General features: G+C 43.2%; 3 protein-coding genes across 4 annotated transcripts in view; 1 reads left to right on the top strand and 2 right to left on the bottom strand.

The window, feature by feature from the left end:
- LOC123506195 (alpha-(1,3)-fucosyltransferase C-like) overlaps nt 1-1,727 on the bottom strand; it is a 23,083-nt gene extending 21,356 nt beyond the window's left edge. Inside the window, exon 1 of the mRNA XM_045258117.1 lies at nt 1,589-1,727. The gene's annotated coding sequence lies outside the window, so the exon portion shown is untranslated. The remainder of the gene's footprint in view (nt 1-1,588) is intronic.
- LOC123506197 (tRNA pseudouridine synthase Pus10-like) lies at nt 1,089-9,241 on the top strand. 2 transcript variants are annotated; one of them, XM_045258119.1, is made up of 11 exons: nt 1,089-1,197; nt 2,621-2,877; nt 3,754-3,966; nt 4,102-4,239; nt 5,070-5,233; nt 5,382-5,593; nt 6,552-6,677; nt 7,561-7,750; nt 8,062-8,296; nt 8,725-8,850; nt 9,060-9,241. In XM_045258119.1, exons 2-11 carry the CDS (start codon nt 2,713-2,715, stop codon nt 9,096-9,098), a joined length of 1,608 nt encoding a protein of 535 aa, XP_045114054.1. In that variant the 5' UTR covers nt 1,089-1,197; nt 2,621-2,712; the 3' UTR covers nt 9,099-9,241. The 2 variants fall into 2 exon arrangements, with proteins under 2 accessions (XP_045114054.1, XP_045114055.1); XM_045258120.1 differs by lacking the exon at nt 1,089-1,197 and adding an exon at nt 2,011-2,149.
- Nucleotides 9,242-12,313: 3,072 nt separating this feature from the next.
- Nucleotides 12,314-27,500, bottom strand: part of LOC123506198 — a 22,219-nt gene continuing 7,032 nt past the window's right edge. The window contains exons 2-6 of the mRNA XM_045258121.1: nt 23,031-23,120; nt 15,998-16,106; nt 15,427-15,580; nt 14,621-15,014; nt 12,314-14,431 (exon numbers count right to left, since the gene is read on the bottom strand). Of these exons, the coding sequence (XP_045114056.1) occupies nt 14,333-14,431; nt 14,621-15,014; nt 15,427-15,580; nt 15,998-16,106; nt 23,031-23,120 (846 nt within the window). The 3' untranslated portion in view covers nt 12,314-14,332. The remainder of the gene's footprint in view (nt 14,432-14,620; nt 15,015-15,426; nt 15,581-15,997; nt 16,107-23,030; nt 23,121-27,500) is intronic.

Consider the following 27,500-nt stretch of genomic DNA (forward strand, 5'->3'; position numbering starts at 1 on the left):
ATGACAATAAAAGGTGTATAACATACTATTGCAGAGAGAGAGAGAGAGAGAGAGAGAGAGAGAGAGAGAGAGAGAGAGAGTTGTAACAGTGCTACAGTGGAACCATGTATGTTTTGGAGTCCGAGGGATCTCCAAGCGCACGTGTTCGAATCCTGTCCACGGTCCGAGTGTAGGTTGGGTTTCCTCACTCGGAGCAACGGTTTCCTAGCGGGTGGGCTTTGAGATAGGAGGTACCCCAAAAAACTATCCCCTTTAGCCCATAAATTCCCGTGAAAAGCCCACATGGTATAAATAAAAAAAAGAATAATAATAAGATAGCACATAACAAACGATCACCACAGGTAAAAGAAAGTGTGCGGCAAAGTGATGGGTTATTCTGTTCACTCAGTCGCTCCGCTGGCCAAAATATGTAACCTTTCTGCACAATTTGTCATAGATTTTACTCACCTACTACTACTACTACTACTACTACTATACTAGAGACAGACAGACAGACAGACACTTTCAACCTTTAAACGCACTAACTCTAAGCAGTAAGTCTTGCATCAGCAGTGTCTGCCGGCTGCCGCCTATATGACAGAAGGAAAGCCTGGCAAGTTAGATGTCTGTCTCTTGTACAGATGCTACGTTGTTGATCTTACTGCTGACTGACGGAGTGACTAATACTTACTACTTGAAGGGTCGTCTGTATGAGAGACTGCTTAGGTTATGTGACTGACTGTCTTAATGGTATCTAGTTTTGATGGCTAATGGGCATTTGTCTTATTCACTGATAGATTGGGCAAATGAATGGCTGGCTATTTGACTTAAGTTTCTAATGGCAGATATACAGTTTTTTTTTTCTTAATTACTATAATTGGCTGATTGGCCTCCCCTGGCTGATTGGGTGACTCGTCTCTAGATGACTGGCTGACTGATTTTTGCTTGAATGGTTGACGGGTCTGCAGATGACGGTATGATAGACAGACTACTTTCTTACGCGCAGTATTGTTACTCTGTGTGCTGCAGGGGTGGGTGTTTCGCAGACCCTCCCCCCCCGCAGGAGTCTCTCTTATAGGTATGCATAGGATGTGTCTAGCTGCACTTCATGATTACTAATTACTCACTCCCAGCCAGTGTTTGCCATCAGACCTCAGAGCTCCGCCTTTCCTCCCTCGGAAGGATTCATACGATCACGTCTGGCTGTGTTTTACGATGGTAATAGTCCAGTATTTTTCTTCTACTATGCGTACAGTGAGATCTTTAACGATATGACTTAACAGTGTGTGTGTGTGTGTGTTGGGTATATTGGCCATGGATGGTCATCATTGGTGGATTAACCTTGACAGATCAGCGTGTGACGCAATATCAATCAGGCCATGTTGATCACCAGGGCACAAGTTATTCTTGATGAATCTTGACTGTCCTGTCATGACAAATCCACAAGTGATTCTTTATACATTCATGTAACTACTATACATTGAACACCAAGAAGCATAACACGAATGGAACAATATTACAGATTACTGTGAGGTGTGGCTGTGCACAACGACTTTCATGCGTCGGATACTGAGGCTACCACTGACAACCAGAATCATCAAACGCTTACCTAGTTCACGGAGTTGAGTCCCTTGTCTTGCACATTATTAAATCAATCATGAGCCTCTTTTCTTGAATTATGTCAGCTACTCAGTGAACAGTACCAAGGAAAAGTGGACATTAATTCTGAATATTTTTTTCTTTCACCTTAAGTCACCTGTTAGCTGAAATATGCAACACTGTAAACAAATACCGGTACATTGTGGGGAAACTGGCCCTTCGGATTCCAACACTAAACTACTTCGATTTGGTTGACACTGGCATGGTTCGAATGAATATGCAACCGATTCAAGGCAGATACAGGTCGTATTTTCAACTGCAATTATAGTCCTGACCTAAAAAATCAACAAATTAAAGCAAAGCTGGATTCTCTCACAATACACTGCTCACTGTCTTAAAAATGTAAGTTTTTATTTGCTACACTACAAAGTATTCTCTCTTCTCTTGACACTTCTGCAAAATCGGAGGGACAGCTACGCGTGACTGGTGTTGCTGGTATGTTTGACAGCAGTGCGCGGCGTGGGTCGCGGCCCCGGTCGTCTCCTGCACCTCAGCGATCAATACACAACAAGTACGGGATGCTAACCCTCCAATTTAATACTCTGTAATAAAACTCGCCAGGATTATATTACGTTTTATGTGACGCTATTGATACACACCATACCATACTCAATTACGACTAATCAGAAAAAGCTACGCAAGTATGTGTGAGTGGCCGTGTGTCAGTGTTAGTGCGTTTGTACGTTACGATAACAGTGTGCCGTTCAAACAGATGAAACAAAACCTGCACTCAAGGAGATGATATATAAAAATAACTATGAATGTTAAAGAAGAGAAAGGATTGATAACAAGTGTGAGCAGGAAATGCTTATAACACTGGTATCTTGTTCCAGTGAAGTATTCAATCTGTGGACAGGATCTTGAAATGCCAGCTCAGTAGTCACTAGTCAGCTGTTTACAATCTGGAGTGAGCGGGACCACTGAAGTGTCACGCTGGTTCCAAAGCTTCTGAATGTCTGGTTTTTTCTCATCGTTTCCGCAGCCAGGCAGTGAAGACAATCCTCGTTCACACCCTCACCAAGACGCATTACTGTAGTGAAGAGCACGGGTGCGGACCGCGGGGGGTATCACACCATGCTGGGGCGGGATGTGCACGCGTTCCTGGAGGAGGCTGGCTGCTGTTGCCGGTGCACCCTCATCTTCCTCGGGACGCGCACAGACGACTTGTACGGAGATTTGTCAAAGATATATGAAGCTACAGAGGCTGCTGTCACTAGACTCAACGATCAGAGTGACGAGGTGAGTGTGTGGCGCCACACCCAAACATGGTCAGCTGAGTGGACTCCCATTTGTACCTCTAGTTTATTACTCTTTAATGAGCGTCTTCCCTCCCTTACCCTCTTCGGTATTTGTTGATAAAGAATTTGGATATTTATACAGGATCAGTACAAACATCTCGACATCTGTGATGTTTCTAACGGGCTACACCTCTTGCTGAGTATTTTGAAGGGCCCATTCATGTGACGCAAATTAACCCATAAAGTGTACAGTACTGAAGTTTCTATGTTCTGTCTGAGCTGTGGCTCTCAGTTTATGGGTTGATGATAGTGCTGGCAGCAACTTTTGAAAATGTGTTGGTTATCTTTTGGTACTAATTAGTTTAGGTTTTGGTATATACATACTTCTTTTAATATCTGTGGCAATTTCAGTGAGTGGTTGGCTTTTGGTTAGGTTAGACTGGGTTAGATTTGCTTAGGTTAGCCACCCCTAGCTGGGATAAGGGGTGGGATGGAATTTTACCTTCCCTGAATAGAAAAAAAATCCTTATCATAGGGAGGTTTTATGGAAATCCAGGAAAGTTCACTAGAGTTTTGGGAGTCCAGGAAAACATCTCTGCACTTTCATTGAAATCCTTTATTTTTTGTTGGATTTTTTCTGTAATTTGGCATTCATGCAAAAAAAAAAAAAAGCATTCCTGTCAAGTCCTTTAAGTTGTAGAGGCTTGGGAGAGATTGCGTGTGAAAAGGCTGAAAGCAGCATTGCATTTATATCAAAAGATAAGCTTGGTTACTGTTGAGCTGAGTGGTGCTCATCTGTTTCATGTTGTGTTTGTGTTATCATGTCAACCAATTTATGAAGTAAATCCCCAGATGAAGATTATGCTGTTACTTACAGGTACAAAATTCAAGAGAAGACTCCAGCACCTCAGAAACCACAGCAGGGAATAAATGCTCAGGTGATGTCAATGAGAAGTGTCTATCAAATGATGAGTTCATTACAGAGAAAAGTGGTGCTAATGAAAACAGTACAAAGAAGCAGAAATTTGCTGTCTGTATTGCCTGCATCGGTGTTCTTCAGTGGGGCTGCTCTGAGGAGGCTATCAAGCGAGTAAGAGGCTGTTTTGTTTGTTATTTACCTGTTTATGAGTAATGAAGCTCTTTTATATGAATTGCCTTTTGCCACTGTACATGAATAATTTGTGCATTTATAGTGAATGACTTGTACTTTGATTTGTGTTGACAGCTGAGTGAGGCTATCAAGGATGGTGGTCATGATGCTGATGGGTTCAGTCTGTCCCTCTCCCTGCCAGCCTCCATCAGTCTTCGGACCCATAGACTCTGGACGCTCCTCCTTCAAGCTCATCCAAAGTTTCCAGTCAAGGTGTCCATCTTACTTACTTGTGTTGATGAAAGAACCATGTAACTAAAGGATTATGTAATGCAGTGGACCAGTCTGTCATGCTGCTTTAGATATTGTTTATTGAAATATCCTTTGAGCTAAGGACAGCTTCTTACTTGATGAAGCTGCCTTCCTACCCTTACTTTTGCTTAGGGTGACATGTCAGCTCTAGGGATTTTAATATGGAAATAGTATTGGCCAGAAGTCATTATGTTTATTAAGCAAGAGAGAGAGAGAGAGAGAGAGAGAGAGAGAGGGAGGTAAAGGAGATAATATCTCTTTCTCATTATGATAAGCATGGGGATGAAGTAGAGGAAAGGGGATGAGGATGTAGAGGGAGAGAGGAAGAAGGCAGGCCTATGATATGCATCAGTTAGCTTTAACCAATGACCACTGCCATGAAGAAAAGATGACAGATATCACTTTTGTTAGAAATATAGGTAGGTAAACTGCTTCATGTAATAGGAAGCTGACTATACAATATACCAAAGTTATTTGCATTTTGTACATCACCATAATGGCCCATTTAAATGCTAGGTGGAAACTTTCCCTAAGGCTGTTGCCCTTGACAGGAGGCCATCCACTTGATACTGTTCCTTTTCATCATCTCTACATTTCAGTTCTCTCTGATATCAACACTTTTCTTTAACTATTCAGAATGCCTCATGGCTCATACACAGCAACAATAGATTATTGCTGAAATGTATAAAGAACAAGAAACATTTCATGTATTCATGGTGTACATGGCTGCTGTATATTGAGATTAGGTGATCATGAATCTTACAAGGTTTACTGATATTCATGTTTTCCAGGGCCGAGAGGATCACATTGGCACAGTCAAAGATGTTTGGAAAAATGTTGTTGGCCCACAGTTGGGAGCTGCCACAGGAAAAACATTCATTCATGGCACTTATCATGACTTTGTCTTGAATGTTACTTGTACATATGTCAATGATTTAGAGGATTGCAAGATAATGTGAGTAATCTTTGTTAATGTGTTTTGACAAAAATCTGTTTTAGTGTTAGTCATTATTGTGCCTACAGAGTGAACGTGTATTGTGAAAATAATGAATTGGTTTTGTCATTATGAAAATGAAGATGGTAATCAAGAAATTGCTACACAGGAATGAACTCTGCCAGACGATGTTTGCTACTCGCCAAAAACAACACAAAAAGTATGCCAACAGTGTATACTCTAAACAAGCAATTGATGCTGCCTTTAAGAAGCTGACTGATTCTGAAGTGCTCAGGGTGTGCCCCTCACCTCCCAGCACACCTAACGAGCCTGTCACCTTTGCCAGCCTTCAGTGCCAACAGGCTGCCATGTACATGGCTGGTAAGTTCATTGGGTTAACTGGTCCCGTCATGTATCATTCACAGTATTAGATACTGATGTCTTCTATCATTATTATAACTTTGATTTTTGTTATCATTGAAATATTTTTTTTTGTTGATTCTGTAATTTCAGTGTACTGTGCATGTATCATACACACTTTATACACATTGTCATTTGTATGCACATTGTATTATGTGTACTCTTTACCCATTCATACCCCCACCTCTCTTCATTTGGTATATTGGTCTCCTGGGAAAATCCCTGAACTCTACAGAATTCATCAATTAACACCTCCATAACCTTTACTCCTAAACCATGTAACAAGTGTAATATGTTGATTGGTGGCCCTCTACTTTTTTCTGCTGTGCCTGCTTTTTTTTTTGCCAGACCACCACTGATCTCCCTTATGTGTGCTGTATGTGGTACGTCATCCTCCCAACCCTGCTCCTTCAAGATGGCGATATGGGCTGAAGGAGTCACATGTTGAAGCTTGGTTGTTTATTTGTGTAGAGATGAGCTAGAGAATACTGTATGTACTTGCTTCAAAATGTGATGCTGATCTCCCCCAGGCTGACTCTTTTAATCTATTTAGTCTTGGCTGAAAGATATCCACCCATCAACACACAACACACTTGTCATATGTTTTAGAAGGAGAGGGTGTGCAGATGATAATTGGTGAAAGGTGTGACTGCAGGTGTTTGTCTCCCCAGAGGACCAACACACTTTAAAAGTCAGGTGAGGTGTGAATGGGTGAGGAGCAACCACAGAAATTATTCTGTTTTGCCATTCAAAGCAACTTGAATGAAAATAGTAGAGTGATCAACTTTTGGATCAGACTGGAATCATATGGGATTATGTTGATGTGGCAATGGTGTCTAGTTATCTGCTGAATCAGTTTGGTTTGTGTTGAAGTTCTACTGAACTCATGGATTGGTACAATTTGTATTTTCTTCTACAGGTCGATACAACAAATACAGCAGAGACTTGCCTCAGACACCTTGGTTTGTTGAGGGTGAGCGCAAGCTGGGATCCAGTGTGCAAGAACTCATATGTGACATTCTTAATCACACTGTTTGTGCCGAGGGTAAGTTAATGTTGTGGAAAAGAAAATAAAAATATTAGAAACTCTCTTGTAAGCAAGGTGAAAATATAGATTAACCCAAATTAAGAGGCATCCAGATTACAGTAAAACCATGTCTCTTTGCAGTGCACGTTTAACATTTTTTGCATCTCTGGAAGGTGGAAAATTTTACTTTATTGTGTTAAGTGCTATATCTAGACATCTTCCTCCCCACCACAACTCTCCATCCATCCATCCATCCATCCATTGAGAGAGAGAGAGAGAGAGAGAGAGAGAGAGAGAGAGAGAGAGAGAGAGTAGTGGTTATAGGAATGGAGTGGAGATAAAGTGTATGTTTGTGTGTGTGTATGTATGTATGTATGTATGTATGTATGTATGCATGCATGCATGTTCTTCCTCTTAGCAGCACTATCCTTAGCAACTATCTTCTTGGGTGACATTGTAGGTTACAAAATTTCTTCACGTAAACAAAAAAAAACAAAAAAAATATCCACTGAAAAGAGTCCATGAACACAGACATGCATCCAGTCCAAGAATACAAAGGACACTGAGAATGTGAGTCATCATGCTGTGGCAGGAACCACATTGGTTAACCACAACATTGCTTATAACACAACTGAATATTCATATCCTGAGGCAGATTTTCCAAGTATTTTGTGCTTGTAATGGGAGATGCTTGTATCCTGAGGTGCCACTGTACTATTGAATAAACCTACTTAACATCCACATTTGCCTGAACTCAGCATGCACAGACCAGCCAGAGAGGAGGAGAAAGAGGAGGAAAATCTAACACTCTAATAGAATTAATAATATCAACAAGTAACCCTATTATTATGAGGAAGAAGCAAATAAAACAAATTGTACATTATTTTTTTTTTTTTTTCAGATCTAAAGTTTTCTTCATCGGGCAGAGAGGATGTTGACGTGAGGTGTTTGGGGAACGGTCGACCCTTTGTTGTAGAATTTATCAATCCTCAGAGGACAAAACTGAGCAGGGACAAGATAAGCTCCCTCCAGCAGACCATTAATAACTCCACCAAGCTCATAAGAGTGAGAGATCTTCAGATTGTTGAAAAGTATGGCTGCTGGCTGGATTGTGTTGACTTAGGCTAATTGCTGTATGAATTATCAGATCTGACTCTGCAGCTGTATGTAGAATGTAAGACTCCATTATTTTCTCTTCTCACATGTTTATTGTTCAGGTATTTTATCTTGCTGGTAAGAACAAAAACTGGTATGATGGAAAGCAAAAGGTGTGGCAGTTGTCTTTATCTTGATTGACTCTGTTAATCCTTTGATTTTTCTTATTTTGTGTTAACTTCCTTAAGAAAATAATCCTTTAGTGGAATTTTAGATGTACTTTCTTGATATTTATTTATTTTTATAGAAAAGATCTGAAGAATCTTAAAGAAGGTGAAGAAGAGAAGACAAAGGCTTACTGTGCCCTTTGCATTGCTGCCAAGGGCTATGATAACTCTGCCCTGGAAGCTTTGTCCAAGATGCCTCAGCTGGTGCTGCAACAGAAAACTCCATTGCGAGTCTTGCATCGCCGTCCTCTTGCTACCCGTTCCCGAACCATTCTCAGCATGAAGGCTCATCCTGTAGACCAACATTTTTTCAAGGCAGGTGTATAATTTTAATTCAAGGATGGATATTGTGTTCTGTGTTTTGTAATGTGCTATTTTGCTTGTTTGGGAGAGCTAATTCTGTGAAAATGTCTTGCATACTATGTGAATTATATTAACTGAAAAATGATAATGATAATGATCTATGCTCTCATGCTTGTTGAAATAGAATATTTTATTTTCAATATTGATTATCATTAGCAACTTTTTTTCTGCATGAAAAGCCTAAAAGATAACTAAGGAACAGGGATCATTCATTAACAGTTCATATGTTTAGTAACCAAATTTAGTTGGATCATAGAATGAATCTCACCATTCATTAGAAAAAGCATTATTCTATGATGTCATTTCCATAGTTTTCCCTGTCTTGGAGGATAGAAATAAGAATTGAATACCTTTTAATAATTGTCACATATATTTTACAGCTGCACCTCACAACTCAAGCTGGAACTTATATCAAGGAATTTGTGCACAGTGACCTTGGCCGCACTGTTCCTAACCTTGGTGAAATCATGGGCTGTGAAGTTGACATTATTGCTTTGGATGTTGAGGTAAGAGAGAATAATAATCTATACAGTAATCATCAAAATCTTGCACCTAGAACATGTAATAGCAGAGTAGGTATTTGATTGTTGAATGCATAGTTTGAAAATGGGAAGCCTTTCATTGTTACTCTAGAATAAACAGGAAAAGATGTTCAGATATGTCTAATTGATTTGTTTTCATTGATGTCTGTGCCAACTTGTATCTTGCTTTCCAGAATGTTGCCCTCGACTGGCCTCCGAAGTGTGGTGATTGACTTACTGCCTCCTTATGTAGAAAGAGTAAGTCAGGGATGCACTGTAAGGCTGTGTCTACTGTGTGACTTTCTGACTTTAGAAGTTAACTTTTTCACATAAAAGATGAGTCATAGGTTTTGATAAATAAACATATATCAAAGAGTGAATGGCTGTTTTTTCCATTACCAAAAGGGAAGATCAGGAAAGGCTAGATTGTGAATGGTATGCCTGGTCTTCAGAATGACAAAAATAGGGATGTGCTCTATCTTTGGATTTTTCAGCATACTGGGTGTATGTGAAGGAAGGGGGAAATATGAAACATGAGTACCTGAAGATGAGGAAAGCTCTGAGCTGAGGTATCTTCATATTTTAGTGATATGGACTTGCAAATCTTCTGGAACCCTTATGTCATCAGCAAGTTAGCTAGTTATTATTGATTTTTTATTGATCTATCATTCAGTTGTGTCATGGTTATATAATGTTGATATCATGTACTGGTATGTCAGTCTCTCCTTTTCTTAATTTATTTCCTTTTCTAATTTTTTTTTCAGATTCCAGGAATATTATTTCATTTCAAATGCACACGCTACTTACCATAGATGCTTTACTTTTTATTGCATATACTGGCATGATTTGCTATCAGTTTGTTTTAATTTTTTCTAATTCAGTAACAAGTTCACCATTTGTTGTCAGTATTGCAGATAGCACAATAGATGTTATCCTCAGTACAAAGTCTGCCATGTCTCTTCAACCTGGCTTCCTTACTTGCACTACACTTAACTATTTTATGTAATTGTTCAACTTTTGTATTAGAAACATTGATCTTATTATTTCCTGTTCTCTCTAAATCATATTTGGAGAATAGGTTTGGTCACTGGGTCATCAATACAAACCTTTGAGTTTTTATCTTTATTTTTATCATATTTTTTATGCATGTATTTGTTTATTTTGTTTATCAAATATTGTGATACACTATTGATGTTTATGGGAGAAGTTTCCTAAGACTTGTGTAAGTTGAGATTTCAGTTTAGGAAACAGACATATGTATAAATACCACATAAAATAGTTGTATGGCTTATCTGCAGATCAAGCACCACTGAACACTGGGCAGGGGGAGCAGGGTGTGGGCAGGGTGTGGTTGATGGATGCACTTTGTTGCAAGAATGTTTATGTTATGCACACGTACATGTGTGTTTAACTCCAACATTGCCAACATCAACGTACAAGCACCCTTGCTTACACACTCCTCACATCCCTGTTACGTGTTCATTTGCAATGCTACTCCGTCAACATTCAGTGCACACTCCCACTCGTGTTGGAAGGCTGGCCATCCAGCCTCTAGGAATTCACTTTTTGCAATGTTAAGAGGTCTTTGTTTTGGCTTGAAAGTTTGTGTTATTCCAAGAAATATGAGATGAACATATTAAAAAATAAGCTTAGGTTGCATTAGGGTCAAACTTATTTATACTACTTGAACTTACATTGGTTAATAATTTTTGAAACTATTTCATGTCATACTATGTAAATATCAAAATTATATGGGAATAGAGGAAAGATTACAAAGAATGTCTTTGTTTGTGTTACAAAAACAGCAGCTGAGATTGTGTTCAAGAAAGAATATATCCTTTGCTTACTTGTGGAACAGTGCTGAATGTGTTACTGATATATTCAGCAGAAATTCTGAGTTGCTTATGTAAAATATTAGTCATTGCCACATTTTCATGGTCTGGTTGGGGAATCATCTCACATCTGCTTAAATGCTGGAAAATGTTCATTACATCCTCTTATGAATACTTATTCAAGTAAAAAATAATCTCTGAAAGTTTTTGTAAATGAAATGAAATTTAAATAAAAAATTGAATCCCATGTTAGATTGTAGAAAGAAATTTGACTTGTCAATATAACAAAGCTGCAACATGGGTTCATGGTGGTGTGATGGAGTCAACCACTGGGTTTAAAAAAACATTCTTGAAAGCTTTTATGATTTTCCAAATTAATCTTGTCTGATTTCACTGTTTGCTTATATGCAATTTCTTTATGATGGCATTCCAGACAAAGAATGTTGTTTTTAACATTGAGCAACTCTTTGATTCCATAATTTATTGGTTAGTGGTGTGATGGAAGGTCAAAGTCACCAGTGAGACATTGCCTGCAGCACTATATTGTAATACCATATGACTGTCTGGCTCATCAGCAGGTCACCTGTAAACACTGATGATTTAGGTGAATTTTTGGATAACCTGAGGCACTAGGTGTCAACTGGAAAGAGGTCAGAGAAGTAGAGTAAATTATACTTTTGCATAAATACTGACAGTAAGGGAAAATATACTGTTGACGTGGCCATGAAGGTTTACTCGTCTAACCACAAAGGCTGACTTCCTCAGCTGCCCTCTGGTTCTGGGTTGGTTTGCCTAAGACCACTAGCATCAGTAACCTCAGGCCAGTGTTCATGGTTAATACTGAGTCCTCACACAAACTGAGGAGGACAGACCATACACTTGTGAGATGAGTGATACAGTAAAGCCCATTTCTGTGTTCACAAGGAAAAGAAAATAGATATCATACCCTTCATAGCATATATAATGCAATTATAATCAAGTAATCAAGTCAAGAATAAGTTTTAAGAATAGGTATAAAAGTTGACAATGAGTGCCAATGATTGCCTTGATGTAAAGGCTGTCTTTGAAGCATTATTGGAAAAGTTATTAGCCAAGAAAACATGATTGGGAGGGATAGAGAGATGGCAAATGCATTAACACAGATGTAGTTTTCTTGTAGGCATGTCCAAGGCTTGCACGGTACTGGAAGAGGAGGGAGCAGCCATGCAGCAGCAGTGGCATGTTAATCCACTGCTTCATGAGGCACTGAAAGGCACACGCAAGAGACAGATGATTGTGGCAATACCTAACACAGGAGAGAAATATTTGGTTTGTATGTAGGAATGACAAAGTAAAACATGGAAGTAATAGGATTTTGGTCATGGAAGGAAAAAGAATGATGAGAAAGGATGAGAGGGAGGAAACATACCACAATGTGAGAAAAGGAAAGTACAAAAGAAATTGTCTCTCAACAAGGTTTACAGAAGTGATTGAATACTAATCAACTTAATGAATGAAAGGATATTGCAATACAGACTAATTCATGAAAATTCTCAGCTGTAACATTTTTAGTGGAAATTCCGACAAAAAAATATAACAAAGTAAAGAAAAGTTAGGTTCATGAATAATACAAAGTACAAATTGATCTTTTTAGCAAAGAAAACTGAGAGAATAATTGCAGTATAACACCGTATGTCACTATGGTTGTTATTGCTCCAGTCGCTAGCAGTGTGGACAATTAAATCATCTTTTTTCTCTTATGTGATGTTCTGATGTCTGGCTCTTTGTATCATGAAGTCACTCGCTCACTCTCAAAATGTGGTAGGAAATGTTAGCTACACATGTGCTCTCCACATTAGGGTTGCACTGAGAATATAATAATCTCTATTTACATTTATATCACTAGAGATGACGATGAACATGCATGTAAAAAAAATATTCAGCTGACATCTCATCATGCACGGTATGTAATACTTGATATACTTCTGCTCCTTAGTTCAACAGGAGTCTCTCAACTGAAAAACGAGTTTCAGTAATCTATAGAAACAGCTTTCAAGTCAAGGGCAGCCTAACATTAATATGTATATTATACTGTATACATAAAAAGAGATATTGTGGAAAATACAGCATGGTAGGTACACACATTCACGAAACAAACATAGTACACTCGTCACACACATTGTAGAAAGTAAGGAACCTAAGATTGGATTGAGTTCTGCTGTGTTGACACCTTCTTTAGTCCCCAACAGATCATCGGTATAAGAGTGTATAAATCAGGATACACACACACACACACACACACACACACACACACACACACACACACACACTTCATTCATGATGGCACATTTACATTTAGAAATAAAAAAATCTATTTGGCTATTGGAATGAAAATTTTTTTGTTATTGAGATTGAAAAAAAAACTAAAGTCAAAATTCTCTCTCTCTCTCTCTCTCTCTCTCTCTCTCTCTCTCTCTCTCTCTCCATTTACAAGTTCATTGTTGTCGTTACATATTCACCTGTGTTTATTCCAAAGAACAGGTCAGAAGCAACCCCATTTCATTATGTATAAGATGAATCAATGACAAACCTGCCTTCACACAATGCAAAAATTTGAAAATGTGTAATATTCGGATCATTATCTTACTTTATGGTTTTGTTCGTGTTGTGCAGCTGCATTTCTTGAACATTTTCCCCCTTTATCGTACTTTTGAAACTTATGAATGCTGACTTGGGAGGATTTATGATTGTAGACATATAGATGCTGATCACATAAAAAATAGTCAAGGTAATCTGGAGGTTGGTGATGGCATATACGCACGTGATGGTTCATGTTCTCACTCCTGCTGATATTCTTGGGACTCCTCTATGTACTTCTAAGGTTTCACAGTTCAGGGCAGTCAGGCAACATTGGCATGAGGAATGTGGGAATTCTTCGTTGGCCAAAGTACAAGGTGGGTGATGCCAATGCTGTGCACCTGCGAGGAGCTTTTGTCTGGAACAAGATGGTCGTGCATGTATCTTGGGGAGGGGGTTCTAGTTGCTGGGGCTGAAGGGTTGAAAGGCGATACCCGAGAAGATAATTATCACAATCACCATCTCTATATCCGCATCCCAGAGCCAGCCAGGATGCGAACTTGAGGGGGTGACGAGTAGCGGTGTAGTACGAAGGTTCCCGTCATCACTCCAGGCCAGCCGATCGTTCATTTTCTCCGACTCTCGGGATATCGTAGTGCCGCATCCAACTTGCACGCTTATTTTTGAGCTGTTCACACGAAAGGAAAAGTGGGGTGGGGCATTACCATGCTATGGGGAGAGTTAAGCTGCAACACTGCTGGTAGGGTGTACATAGGGAGGCCGACTTTGCATGAGTTCGACTATAACTAGAAGTCACTCTGCAGATCCAGAGAAGGCAGCGCGGGCCCTCCTCCTGGCTCTGACTATTTTCCGTCTCACCATGCTGTAGCACTCGCCGAAGATCACCGTTTGATTGTACTTTATTTTTTCTCCCTCTTTTCGATCTTTCAAACCAGCATAAATACTGTCCACTGATCTGAATCGATCCACTAATGGGAAAAGAAAGAAAGAGATATATAAAAACATTATAAAGAGTATTGAATTGTCCCCTCATTGTGTCCATCCCTACCCTCGCCCACTCAGTCCACGGCACCCTCCAGCGTGGCGGGGTTCAGCACAATTTCGGTGTCTTGGCGGCCCACAGTGTGGATGTCCGGCAGGCGGGGAACCTTGGACGCCTGTGAGGGAGTAGTACAGGATTACTTTCTGAATAATATGGCTTCCTAGAAAACAGCATTGATGAAAGATTCATAGTCTCAGAAAAGATGAGAATGACGATAGGAGTGGAATGTGAGCAATGGTCAGTAATGGCGTTATCAAGTGGAATAGGGCACTGGTAAAACGTAGCGGTATATGTTAACACTCACCGCAGAGCCGTGGCTTCGGGCCGAACCTGCCCTAGAGCTGCTGAGAGAGCCGCCACCCTGCTGCTTGGGACTGAGGCTGCGGCCCACCTCATCCATGTACTCCACGTGCAGGCCAAGGTCCGCGTCATCGTCGAACTCATCCTCAATTAGGTTAGGGATTGTGGACTGAACGCGACGCGCCGTCTTGGAGGTGATTCGTCTCGCCTCCTGGTGATCATTTTCTTCGTGAGTCTCGAGGCGCTGTGGCACCTCGCTCCCGCTGTCCTCCTGCTCCCGCTCCTCCTGGTCCTGCTGCTGCCGTTGCTGGTGCTGTTGGGATTCCGCGGACTCCTCAGTCAAGGTCTCGCGGGATGGGGACAAGAGAGACTTCTCATCCAACGGTGTGCTTCTTTTGCTGTGGGGGAGTAAATTAAGGTGTTGGTGGCTGCCGATGAGGGACCTTCCTTTGCCGACTCCCTCACGTGGGGAATAAGTGCTGTCAGCAGGCGATAAACTTTTCATAATACGATTTATGGATTACGATCAGTTAATTTTTTGTTACGAGTTAATTTGCACTAATGCGTTTGTCCCCATCTGCGTGTCCGTGACCATTAGCGATGTGTGTGTGTGTGTGTGTGTGTGTGTGTGAAATAATTCTAAACGTGAGGTGCAGGGTCGATGCCTGAGACACGCCGTTGTAAACACGTCATGATACCAAAGGTTCCTATAAAGATTCTAGAATTTACAAGTTTCCTTAAGTGAAACAATACTTTGGGGCCTATGGGCGGTGAAAACAAAGATTCTTAAGACAATTATATTTCACTCACTTGCAGCAGATGGCGCAGCAGGCCGGGGTGGAGCAGAAGAACAAGCGCAGGAGGCAGAATAGAAAGCCGCAACCGATGAGGCTCGGCCCGATAAGTTGCAGCTCGGGGGACTTGAATCCGTGCTCGCCCATCCCCACGAATGTGATGATGAGTCCTGTGGAGGAGGCGGCGTCAGTGTCAGCGTAAGAAAGTGACAAAAAGATGTGTAGGAAGGGGAAGAGATGGGAAGGCATGAAGGAAAAGAAGAGAAGGGAGAGCAGAGAAGAAAAAGAAGGAAGAATGGGGAATAAGTGGTAAGAGAAGGGAGAGTAAGTATGAGTGGGAGACGAGAGGACAAAAAATGAGTGAGGAAAAGAGAGAAGGAGGGATGATCAAGTGAGAAGAAAAGAAGGTAGAGCAAGTATAAGTGAGAAGCGAAGAAGATAGGGCAAGGATAAGTGGGAAGAAAAAAAGAGAGGGTAGGGATGAGTGAGAAGCGAGGAAGATAGAGCAGGAATGAATGGCAATGATAAGTGAGAAAGGAAGAATATATGGCAGATGAGATGAATGGGAGGAGTCAGGTTGGCCTCACCTAAAGAGATGAGTCCGAGGCCAACGTACAGGACGATGTTGACGACCCCTGTCTGGCGGTATTTGCCGTCGGGCCGTTTCTCCAGGCTCCCACCGCCGGAATCCCCGACCTGCAACACATCGGGAATCAGTTAGGAAGCCAGAGGGAGTCAAGGATGGCCTCAAGATAAGACGAAAGGTAGAAAAAGGTTGTGTTTTTTTCTACAGGGACTTTTACGTGTATATAAATTAATCAAGAGGGAGTGTTGTTGTTATTGTTGTTTATATTGTGGCCAAAATCTTTCTTGCATGAAATATCACCCATCCACCCACCCACTCTGTCTCTTACTCATTCCCTCACTCACTCAATTAATCAATCAATCGATCACACAACAACTACAATACATTCATCGTCATTGGTGTATAGTCGTTTTCACTTTTGGTAGTGCTCCTTATGTAATTATTGTAACTCACACACACACACACACTCACTCACACACACACACACACACACACACACACACACACACACACACACACACACACACACACATGGGCAAGCCTCTTAATGTATAGCCCCTGTTCACCTAGCAGTAAATAGGTACGGCATGTAACTCGAGGGGTGGTGTGTGGAGTGTGTTGTGGTCTCAGTCCTAACCGAAGATCGGTCTATGAGCTCTGAGCTCGCTCCGTAATGGGGAAGACTGGCTGGGTGACCAGCAGACGACCGTGGTGAATTAAAGACACACACACACACACACACACACACACACACACACACACACACACACACACACACACACACGGCAACATTACCATCAAATAATCAATTTTCGAGAGTTAGAGGTGTAGATAACGCAAACAGTAATATCAGGTATAGTCTATCTTTTACTTGGGATTATAATCTATATTACTATAAGCTCTGTGTTCTTTCCCTGTGTAACAAAGGTGGAGAATAAGAGATTTATCACAAGCACCTCTAAAGAAGAATAAAGACATTCAAAATGTTAATGACATTTGATAATGGCAATCGAGCGAATAGAAATGTCTCAGAGTATTTTATGATAACAGAACTATGTGGCAGGTACCGATGATAATGGAAAAGAACACTGCGAAAACCAGGTTAGCGAAAGGTGAGTTAAGGGTTAGAAAGGCAGAGAACCCGCGAAAATGGCAACACTGATTAGTCATACGAACAACCAACCACATAACATACACCTAGTGTTTTTACTATGATGACCAAGTACGCCTGTAGCAAATAGATTTGTCTGGGAATCAGATGAAGGAACATGATATTACTCAAGAATTTTATAGAAAAAAAAAAAAAACTAAAAAGCAAACGTAGAAAGCTCCATTTGATTCAGGAGAGCTCGGTCAACAGACGTAATCCTCTCTGTGGTGTGGGACGGCCGAGTATCTGCAGTGTCATTTTCGTGTTTTTTCGATACAAAAGTGTGCGTGGATGTCCAGGGAAGGTGAAATATGATACGAAGGCACCAGCGGCAACACAAAAAAACACACGGTAAGAGTTGGCAGTCAATAATGAGATGAATTGTTAAGAATTTTGCAGTTTGTTGTTTAAGCTGCGAAGATCTGAGCTACTTTTGGCTCTCTTGTCTTCTTGTCTGCTAGTAAGAAACCAGTTTTGCTTTTGCTCAGTAATTCTGGAGCGGCTTGAAGGAATGGGAGTGGTTTAAGGTGATGGCAGTGTTATTAGTGATGGTTGTCAGGGCGCTAGTCATAACAGGATGGTGATTGGCTGAGGCACGGGAGGTGGGGGGATGAGAGACCGGACGGAAAATTCTGTTAGTTGACTATACATTAGCTTTCTTTAGTTGTGTTCGGTGTTTTTATGGGCAATATGTACTAGATATAAAGAGAGAGAGAGAGAGAGAGAGAGAGAGAGATGTCTTGTCTTAAACTATAAATTTACGTATTGTTCTTTTTACTCATTCTAATACTGGCGTTCCACAATTCGTAGCTCACTGAGGAAGAGGCGGAGTTTCAGAAGTGGGGCTTTTCTACTGGGGCGGCACAGGCACGGTGGCTATCACGAGGCAACTCACGCGTTCTCGAACATTCCTTGTGAACTATTTGTTGGTGTTGTGTAGTGAGTCATATCCAATAGCACTTCAGTACATGTGCGGGTTACAATTTTCAGGTATGTGTTCAGTGAGTGGAAAAGACACTGTTATATTCAGCAGCATTACGAGACTCGCTCCAGAACGAAACCGATGCATGGTTCACTACGAGTGTTCGAACGTGCTTAGTGTGGTCTGCTTTCTTCAAAGGCCCCGCTTTTGAGTCTCCGCCTTGTGGATTGGGAACGTACACACGTGTGTGGTTGTATTATGAATGATAGGAAGATAAATAATATGATAAATTACTATTGTTTGCTGTGTGGTCTATAAAAGAAAAATATGATTGATAAGTTATTTCAGAAGACAACGGGCGAAAATTTCAACACTTCAACAACTTCCAATGTAAAAACCAGAGAAAAAAAATGTTTACTTGATTTAGAAAAAGAATACCGTAAATATTTGTAGATATTTATCACTCTAACAGGGAATCTTAAAAATAATCAAAATGAGCTAGAGAAACGAGTCAGATACGTTCCTCATCTGGCCTCACGAAGCTTACCAAACACCGGCCAGTGCGAGACCTTTAAACAGCTGGCTCGCCCTCTCGTTTTTATGGTTCACGTCACAAGTATTCTGGTGTTTTTTTGTTCTTTCATCTGGCAGAGAATAGTGGATGTGCTGGCTGACCTGTGACCTTCCTGCCTGCGTGGTGTGTGGGTGGGAGGTGACACACACACACTATCTCTCTCTATCTCTCTCTTTGTTCATTTATATCGTTTTCCTCCTCTCTTCCTTCCTTCCTTCCTTCCTTCCTTCCTTCCTTCCTTCCTTCCTTCCTTCCTTCCTTCTTTCTTTCCTCTGTCCCTTCCTTCCTACTTACTTTGCTACCTACCTTCTAAATTTCCTACCTATATATCTCTCTCTCTCTCTCTCTCTCTCTCTCTCTCTCTCTCTCTCTCTCTCTCTCTCTCTCTCTCTAAGGGTCGTAGTCAGAAACACTTTACTCTCTCACCGCGACTATTTTCTAAGACCACAGAAATGACTGGTCGGGTTCTGAAGACAGCATTTCCTTTTTATAATGTAGAAATCACGTTAATTTGTCCCTACAACTATCAAAATACCGTGACAAACATGTGTTCCTTTAACTAGAGCCTTTTGAAATAGTGGAAGTGCGTCGTGAAAGTGTTTAAGAATAGGAACCTAAAAACCAGCCTAATCACTTACCCACCAACTCACTTCCCTCTCCTTCCCTTCACGTCTACCTTTGTCCCCTGATCAGTTCATCCGTTTCTCATTTCCCGGTCAAATTCTCGCATGACAAGGATGGGTTACAAGCTATCCCGGAGCAGCTAAAGAGACACGCAGCGCCGCACCCAGCAGGTCAGCGAGGTAGAGGCTTTAGGTAGAAGTTAAAGCAGCTCAGGACACGACGCACCAGAGTTGAGCGATCCACTGGTAAAGTTGTACTACGTTGGTCCGTTTGTGAACCGTGGGAATTTTACTTGAGGGGAAAATGCGGTGCGGATAGGATAGATTTTGTGTCTGTATGTGTGTCTTTGTTTGATTGTTAGTTAGTGAGTTTGTTGGTGTATTTATTTGTTGTTTCTGTCTGTCTGTCTGTCTGTCTGTTTTTCCGTCTGTCTGTTTTTCCGTCTGTTTTTGTCTGTATCCGTCTGTCTATCTGTCTGTCTCTGTCTGACTGTATCTCTCTCTCTCTCTCTCTCTCTCTCTCTCTCTCTCTCTCTCTCTCTCTCTCTCTCTCTCTCTCTCTCTCTCTCTCTCTCTCTCTCTCTCTGTGTGTGTGTGTGTGTGTGTGTGTGTGTGTGTGTGTGTGTGTTCCCGTCCGTGTCCCTGTCTACTCGTCTGTCCGTCCTTTTCTCGTACACACTTTGTCTCTATGTAATAAGGGCAAATACCTCACACACACACACACACACACACACACACACACACACACACACACACACACACACACACACACACACCTGCATCACGTCATCCATTAATTAAGACATTCCTTACCTGTCTTGGCCGCTCACCTGGAATGTCGCCCATGGGGATTAAAGATACTGACCTTTTCGGCAATGTGTCAGTGTATTAAGGTGATTTCTGACACGATCACACACACACACACACACACACACACACACACACACACACACACACACACACACACACACACACACACACACACACACGGCCCGGTAGCTCAGTGGTTAGAGCGCTGGCTTCACAAGCCAGATGACCGGGGTTCGATTCCCCGGCCGGGTGGAGATATTTGGGTGTGTCTCCTTTCACGTGTAGCCCCTGTTCACCTAGCAGTGAGTAGGTACGGGATGTAAATCGAGGAATTGTGAGTTTGTGACCTTGTTGTCCCGGTGTGTGGTGTGTGCCTGGTCTCAGGCTTATCCGAAGATCGGAAATAATGAGCTCTGAGCTCGTTCCGTAGGGTAACGTCTGGCTGTCTCGTCAGAGACTGCAGCAGATCAAACAGTGAATTACACACACACACACACACACACACACACACACACACACACACACACACACACACACACACACACAGAGGAGGCATGTATTCATTGCGTATTGGTTTTACTGAGAAGCGCACGCACTATCATTCTCTCTCTCTCTCTCTCTCTCTCTCTCTCTCTCTCTCTCTCTCTCTCTCTCTCTCTCTCTCTCTCTCTCTCTCTCTCTCTCTCTGTGTGTGTGTGTGTGTGTGTGTGTGTGTGTGTGTTGCGTGCGTGTGCTCATACGATGTACAGAAAAATGAAAACATACTTGCTATAATCCTTCTTTATGTGTGTGTGTGTGTGTGTGTGTGTGTGTGTGTGATTCACCTCGGTCGTCTGCTGGTCACCCTGCCAGTCTTCCCCATTACTGAGCGAGCTCAGAGCTCATAGACCGATCTTCGGGTAGGACTGAGACCACATAACACACTCCACACACCGGGAAAGCGAGGCCACAACCCCTCGAGTTACATCCCGTACCTATTTACTGCTAGGTGAACAGGGGCTACACATTAAGAGACTTGTCCATTTGCCTCGTCGCTTACCGGGATTCGAACCCGGCCTCTCGATTGTGAGTCTAGCGTGCTAACCACTACACTACGCGGTGTGTGTGTTTCACTGTTTGATCTGCTGCAGTCTCTGATGAGACAGCCAGACGTTACCCTACGGAACGAGCTCAGAGCTCATTATTTCCTATCTTCGGATAGCCCTGAGACCAGGCACACACCACACACCGGGACAACAAGGTCACAACTCCTCGATTTACATCCCGTACCTACTCACTGCTAGGTGAACAGGGGCTACACGTGAAAGGAGACACACCCAAATATTTCCACCCGGCCGGGGAATCGAACCCCGGTCCTCTGGCTTGTGAAGCCAGCGCTCTAACCACTGAGCTACCGAATGTGTGTGTGTGTGTGTGTGTGTGTGTGTGCACGACCCTAAATACTACACACACACACACACACACACACACACACACACACACACACACACACACACACACACACACACACACACACAGCTACTTCCGGGCCACGAATATGACCTCCTAAGCTACTCTGTTCTGGTCCGTGATTATTAATGGGTACATTCTTCATAGTCTGACACACACACACACACACACACACACACACACACACACACACACACACACACACACACACACACACACACACACACACACACACACACACACGTTACTTCGTCATCATGCAGTGCTAGTAGGGTGTGTGTCCTGCCCTGGTGGGTGGTGGGGTGGTGGAGTGTGAAAGGGGTGGGACAGTTGGTGTGGTACAGAGAAGCGCTTGAGTTTGGCGTTGCTCCCTCGTTCGATAATAATGCATCTCAAACATGGTACAGTGGCAAAGGTTAAGCAGTAAAGCATATAACGTATTACACACACACACACACACACACACACACACACACACACACACACACACACACACACACACACACACACACACACACACACACAGCAAAAGAATAAGGAATATATTGATTTTGTTTTCTTTCTCGAATTTTCCTGCTGGCCATTGTCGGTTAGAATAATGCAGTTTGTTTATGTAAATTACTTTAAGAATCAGTGTGAGTGAGATTACTGTTATTTGTGTATTTAAAGGGAATGCATGTGTGTGTGTGTGTGTGTGTGTGTAATTCACCTCGGTTGCCTGCTGGTCACCCAGCCAGTCTTCCCCATTACGGAGCGAGCTCAGAGCTCATAGACCGATCTTCGGGAAGAACTGAGACCACAACACACTCCACACACCGGGAAAGCGAGGCCACAACCCCTCGAGTTACATCCCGTACCTATTTACTGCTAGGTGAACAGGGGCCACACATTAAGAGGCTTGCCCATTTGCCTCGCCGCGCCGGGACTCGAACCCGGGCCTCTCGATTGTGAGTCGAGCGTGCTAACCACTACACTACGCGGTGTGTGTGTGTGTGTGTGTGTGTGTGTGTGTGTGTGTGTGTGTGTGTGTGTGTGTGTGTGTTAGGAGGGAGAACTATCTACTACATACACATTTGTACATATATACGATTACACACACATTAAAAAGAATATATATATGAAGAGCGCCGGCAAGGGCAGCACAAATTACAATAAAAAGGCTCAATGATGTGTTTGTCACATTATTACAGTTAGTGAAGCTGCTTAGCCAGAGATGAGATGTTGTTACCAGTTTAGATTTTAATCAAGGGACAGACTGAGGATATTCAGTGTATAAGACGGGGAAGATGGGGCTGCAGTCATGTGTCATAGAAGAAGAGGGGATAGTTGTCTGGTAGGTTGTGCCGAACTGATTGATGGAAGAATTGAGTTTTAAGGCATTGAAAAAACGCAAGCTTGATCTGCAGAGAGAGAGAGAGAGAGAGAGAGAGAGAGAGAGAGAGAGAGAGAGAGAGAGAGTGAGAGCGAGAGCACCTGTCGCGCTGACAAAAAGGTATTAACACTTACCTTGTTTTTGTTCAGCCATCTTCTCTGAGCGTCTGACGCCCGTTTTTTATCGCCTACTCTTCCTCCCCAGGCGTTCTTCCCGTTAGGTAGCTGCAAGAGACAAGAGACAGGGCGTTAGGGGCAGTACGGATAACACCAGCACCTGTACGAGTAGAGGACTAAGGGGGCTGGCTGCCTGTAAGCTGCCGTGCTGAAGGGAAGTGGCCGGGGCTTAATCTGGCTCACGATTTTTCTTTTCCCTCTGGTAGCAACACCTGTAGCTGTATAGTGCCTCACTAGGACAGAGAGAACCTGGGTACACTGACGAGGTACTTGTGTGGAGTTGTCTTTACCTTCTGCGGTTAGCCATGGTGTGGGAAGGGAAGGGAGGGGATGGGATTGGGGGGTGAGAGGAGTGTTAAAAGGACAGAGAGTAAGAAAGGTGGCACTAGGTCAGCTTACACTTGTATCTGTCCTGCTCTGAGTATCGCCCTACTCAACACCTCAGTCGACCTACTTGTTCATCCAGGAACGGCGGCCTTACGTGGTAGTTATCAGCGTCTATATTTAGCGAGAAATTACGTTTCCACAGGGACCGCGGTGCTTGTGGGTAATTGTATTCTTAAGTTCATGTATGTAGATTACACTGCAATGACTATTATTCGAGTTTTTTTGAGTAGAGGGTGTTTAGTCGTCGTTAATGTAATTTTTTCTGCTTTCTGAGGGACTGTCTAGCCTCTCGTGACTCCAGGTCACGGCGTGGGAGAAGCTCCGAAGTAACTTGTAGAAGGAGGGCATGTCTTTCTCGGGCTTCTGTAGGATGATGGCACTGTCGAAGGCCACCACGTACTCCCCGTTAGCGATGGGCTTGACAGAGATCCGCTCGTGCTCCAGGGCGTGCACGTGCCAGTACAGCAACGAGGAGGTGGTGCGGGAGGGCACGGGCTCGTCCTTCCACACCGCCCTCAGGTAAATCAGCAACCGCTCCCACCAGGGCGGACGATTCCTCCCGCGCGACACTTTGTCCAGGGTTGCGGCGGCCTCCTCAATGTACAGCTGGAAGGCGTGGGTGTGGCTGGCGTGGTCCTCCTCGGGGGTGGCAGCGGGGCAGGCGTCGGGTGGCTGAGTGTCCTTTTTGGAGGAACTAACTCGTGTTTTTATAGACTCTTTCTGATCTTGTATTTCATCTTTGTTGGAACTGATTTTTTCCAATTTTATGAACTCCTTTTGGCCTTCACTTTTCTCAGCTGGCTCTGCCCCGGGCGTAACGGTTGCTCGACGCTGCAGGCGCCGGAGCAAAGGGCGTGAGGGCGTCTCTTTTGGTGGCCACGCCTCGGCAGGCTGTGGGTCGGCCAAGGTAATCGTGGACGTGGCCACGATGTCCACGAATTCCCAGTCATGGGTAGAGTCTGGCACTACTGTGTGGGCCTCCCAGTGTCGCCTGGCCAGGGAGTACATGACGTGGAGGCCGCGGCAGCCCCAACAGCACCGGGGGGAAGGGCCAGGGCCGACGACCTTCGCCAGCCATCACAGAGGCGACACACTTAGCCTGCAGTAGTGGGAGGCTTCGTGTCGGTAATAATATAATTATTTCAGTCACTAATTTGTGGCGCAGCACTTGGGGTGTATGAATTGGCCGCCGCCATGATGGAAGACTCCCTCGTTGGTGACGGAGGTTGTCCTGGGGTTGTGGTGTCGTGCCGCGTGGCTCACGAAGCTTTGAGGCGCACGAGTGCCTGGCACTGCCGGGGAAGTGATCGCCGGACTTCACTGTTGTAAAACTGTCACACGGCAGAACTGGAGGTGGACGAGTGACGCGGGGTGGCACCTGTCAGGGAGTGGGAAGAGGTTGAGGAAGCGTGGCGTGAGTGGCACCCTCGTGTTGGAATGCTAATGTACTAGAGTGTTTGTAGGTGAGCTTTAGTGTAGCTAAGCGGCTCCGTAGTCAGGCTGGTGGAGGGGAGGATGTCGTTTGCGGGGTAACCTTTGGCAGGTAGGCAAGGTAACGAGGAACAACCACATGGCGCTGCAGGAGCAAGAGCGTGACGTGAGACAGGAACCGCGCTTTGTTTGATGAAGCACCGGCAGGGAGGGAGGGTTGTCACGTACACCCGCTGTGCTACCTATGTACCTGCACACAAGTGACAGTCCACAGGTGTGATGTCAACAGACCTACCTACTTCACCGCGTGCTTGATCAATGGCATACATATTTAATACCCGCCTGTGGAGCGCGGCGTGGCGGGTACAGAGGGTATGCCTTCGGGCGTACGATCAATACCCGCTTGCTGCCCCACCCACACCCTGCCAAGACACTGTTGCACTCTGGGAACGGTAGGGGTTACGGGGACATGGTTTGCAGGGTAGAAATTTCAGGATATGACGATGATGATGATGATGATGATGATGATGATGATGATGATGATGAGGAGGAGGAGGAGGAGGAGGAGGAGGAGGAGGAGGAGGAGGAGGAGGAGGAGGAAGGTACAAGTTTGGAAGGCAGGTGGAGGATTTAATTTGAGTCAGGTATCCGGTTACACTTTGCGAGTTTGGAGTGTTGGGAGTTGTTACGTGACTGTTTGTTTGGCTGTGTGGTTCATCCTTCTTTGAGAGAGAGAGAGAGAGAGAGAGAGAGAGAGAGAGAGAGAGAGAGAGAGACAGACAGAGAGACAGAGAGAGAGAGAGACAGAGAGACAGAGAAAACCACATCTAACTTTTATCTAGCTTTCGGAGAACAAACGCGGCTATGTCTTCATTTAGAACAACAACAACAACAACAACATAAACAAACAAATGAACAAACACGAAAGCAACGGTATCCTTCTCATCTTCTGAGGACACACACACACACACACACACACACACACACACACACACACACACACACACACACACACACACACACACACACACCATGACTCACCAAACTCTTAGAAAACTTGAATGCACAAAATAAAGAGACAAGAAAATACAACGACGAATACGAAAAAAAATGACATAAATAAATAAATAGGAAAAAAAAGAAAAATAGTACAATGATGGTAGTCGGTAGATTCACACTATCGATCGTAACGCGGCGCAGAACAATTTATCGCCGACAGGTATAGCTCAGGCTCTGTTATTAGCGTGGATACCTGGACGGTGGGGCTCGCTCGATGGTATAGTGGTAGTTTGGCTCAAGAAGGATGACGCTTAGTGCCGTCTTAACACTGGCAGAGACCTTGTAACCTGGGCGTCCTCGGGGAGTGTTTGCTGGTGGGGAATGCGAGGTGTTGGTAGGATGAACAGTGACAGAGAGAGAGAGAGAGAGAGAGAGAGAGAGAGAGAGAGAGAGAGAGAGAGAGAGAGAGAGAAATGGGTGTTATCTATTTACTTTTTGCAGTCTCTCTCTCTCTCTCTCTCTCTCTCTCTCTCTCTCTCTCATCCAGCTTTCACTGGCCTAACTAACACTTCACACTTTTCACAACCTTTCGTGAGCTACGTTCGGGGGAAAAATAAAACGAAAAAGAAAAAGTCTGGTTATCTCATGGAAAAACTCTCTCTCTCTCTCTCTCTCTCTCTCTCTCTCTCTCTCTCTCTCTCTCTCTCTCTCTCTCTCTCTCTACTCTCTACCTTTCCTTTATGCTTTTCTGTCACTAAGCACTCCAGGTAAAGATGATAGCCGCCTGTGAGTGACTGTCAATGCAATCAGTGCCAAGCTGGAAATAGATGCGATGGTGGTGCTGCAAAAAATAACCACCCATGTCACGCTAAGCAAACCCACACAGCGCACGTTTGTAATTCTTGGAGATCCGTCGACGCTCTGAATTCAGTAAATGGTTTGGTTTTTATTTCGTTGACTCCTTTTTTTCTGACACGAGAGAGAGAGAGAGAGAGAGAGAGAGAGAGAGAGAGAGAGAGAGAGAGAGAGAGAGAGCTTGTATAAAAGGTATAGTTGTTTTAGGAAAGTGTACATACGTGTGTAAAAGATTTATGATAGGAATTGACGTGGCATGTTATCGTGTGTGTGTGTGTGTGTGTGTGTGTGTGTGTGTGTGTGTGTGTGTGTGGTGGGTGGTATAATTCATTCTATCTGCCTGTTTCTTTCACCAACGTATTGAACAGATAATTAAGAGAGAATATTTGATTATTAATAGGTTAAGTGTAAATCAACTGGCCAATTATTGATTCAGGTAAATTAAGTATATAAGTAAATAAACTCAAAGGAACAAAGGGAAAATCAGGGAGTGCGTGAATAAGTGAACAGACAAGAGAGAAAGGGGGCGATGTCAGATTTGCATGAGTTTAAATAAAAAGAGTTAGCAAATCATATCAAGGCTTGCCAGATATTGCAAGATCGAAGCCTGCTCAGAACACCAAACCCACAAACGGCTTAAAATATTCACATCACTCGCAAAACAAAACATTCGTGCTATTTTTAACATTCAGATCCAGGTTTCTACACAAGCAATACCTTCCTCGATCCTCCAGTGTTTGCATATTCTAAACAAAA

The sequence above is a fragment of the Portunus trituberculatus genome, chromosome 19 (genome assembly GCF_017591435.1).
Source record: "Portunus trituberculatus isolate SZX2019 chromosome 19, ASM1759143v1, whole genome shotgun sequence".
Lineage (NCBI taxonomy): Eukaryota > Metazoa > Arthropoda > Malacostraca > Decapoda > Portunidae > Portunus > Portunus trituberculatus.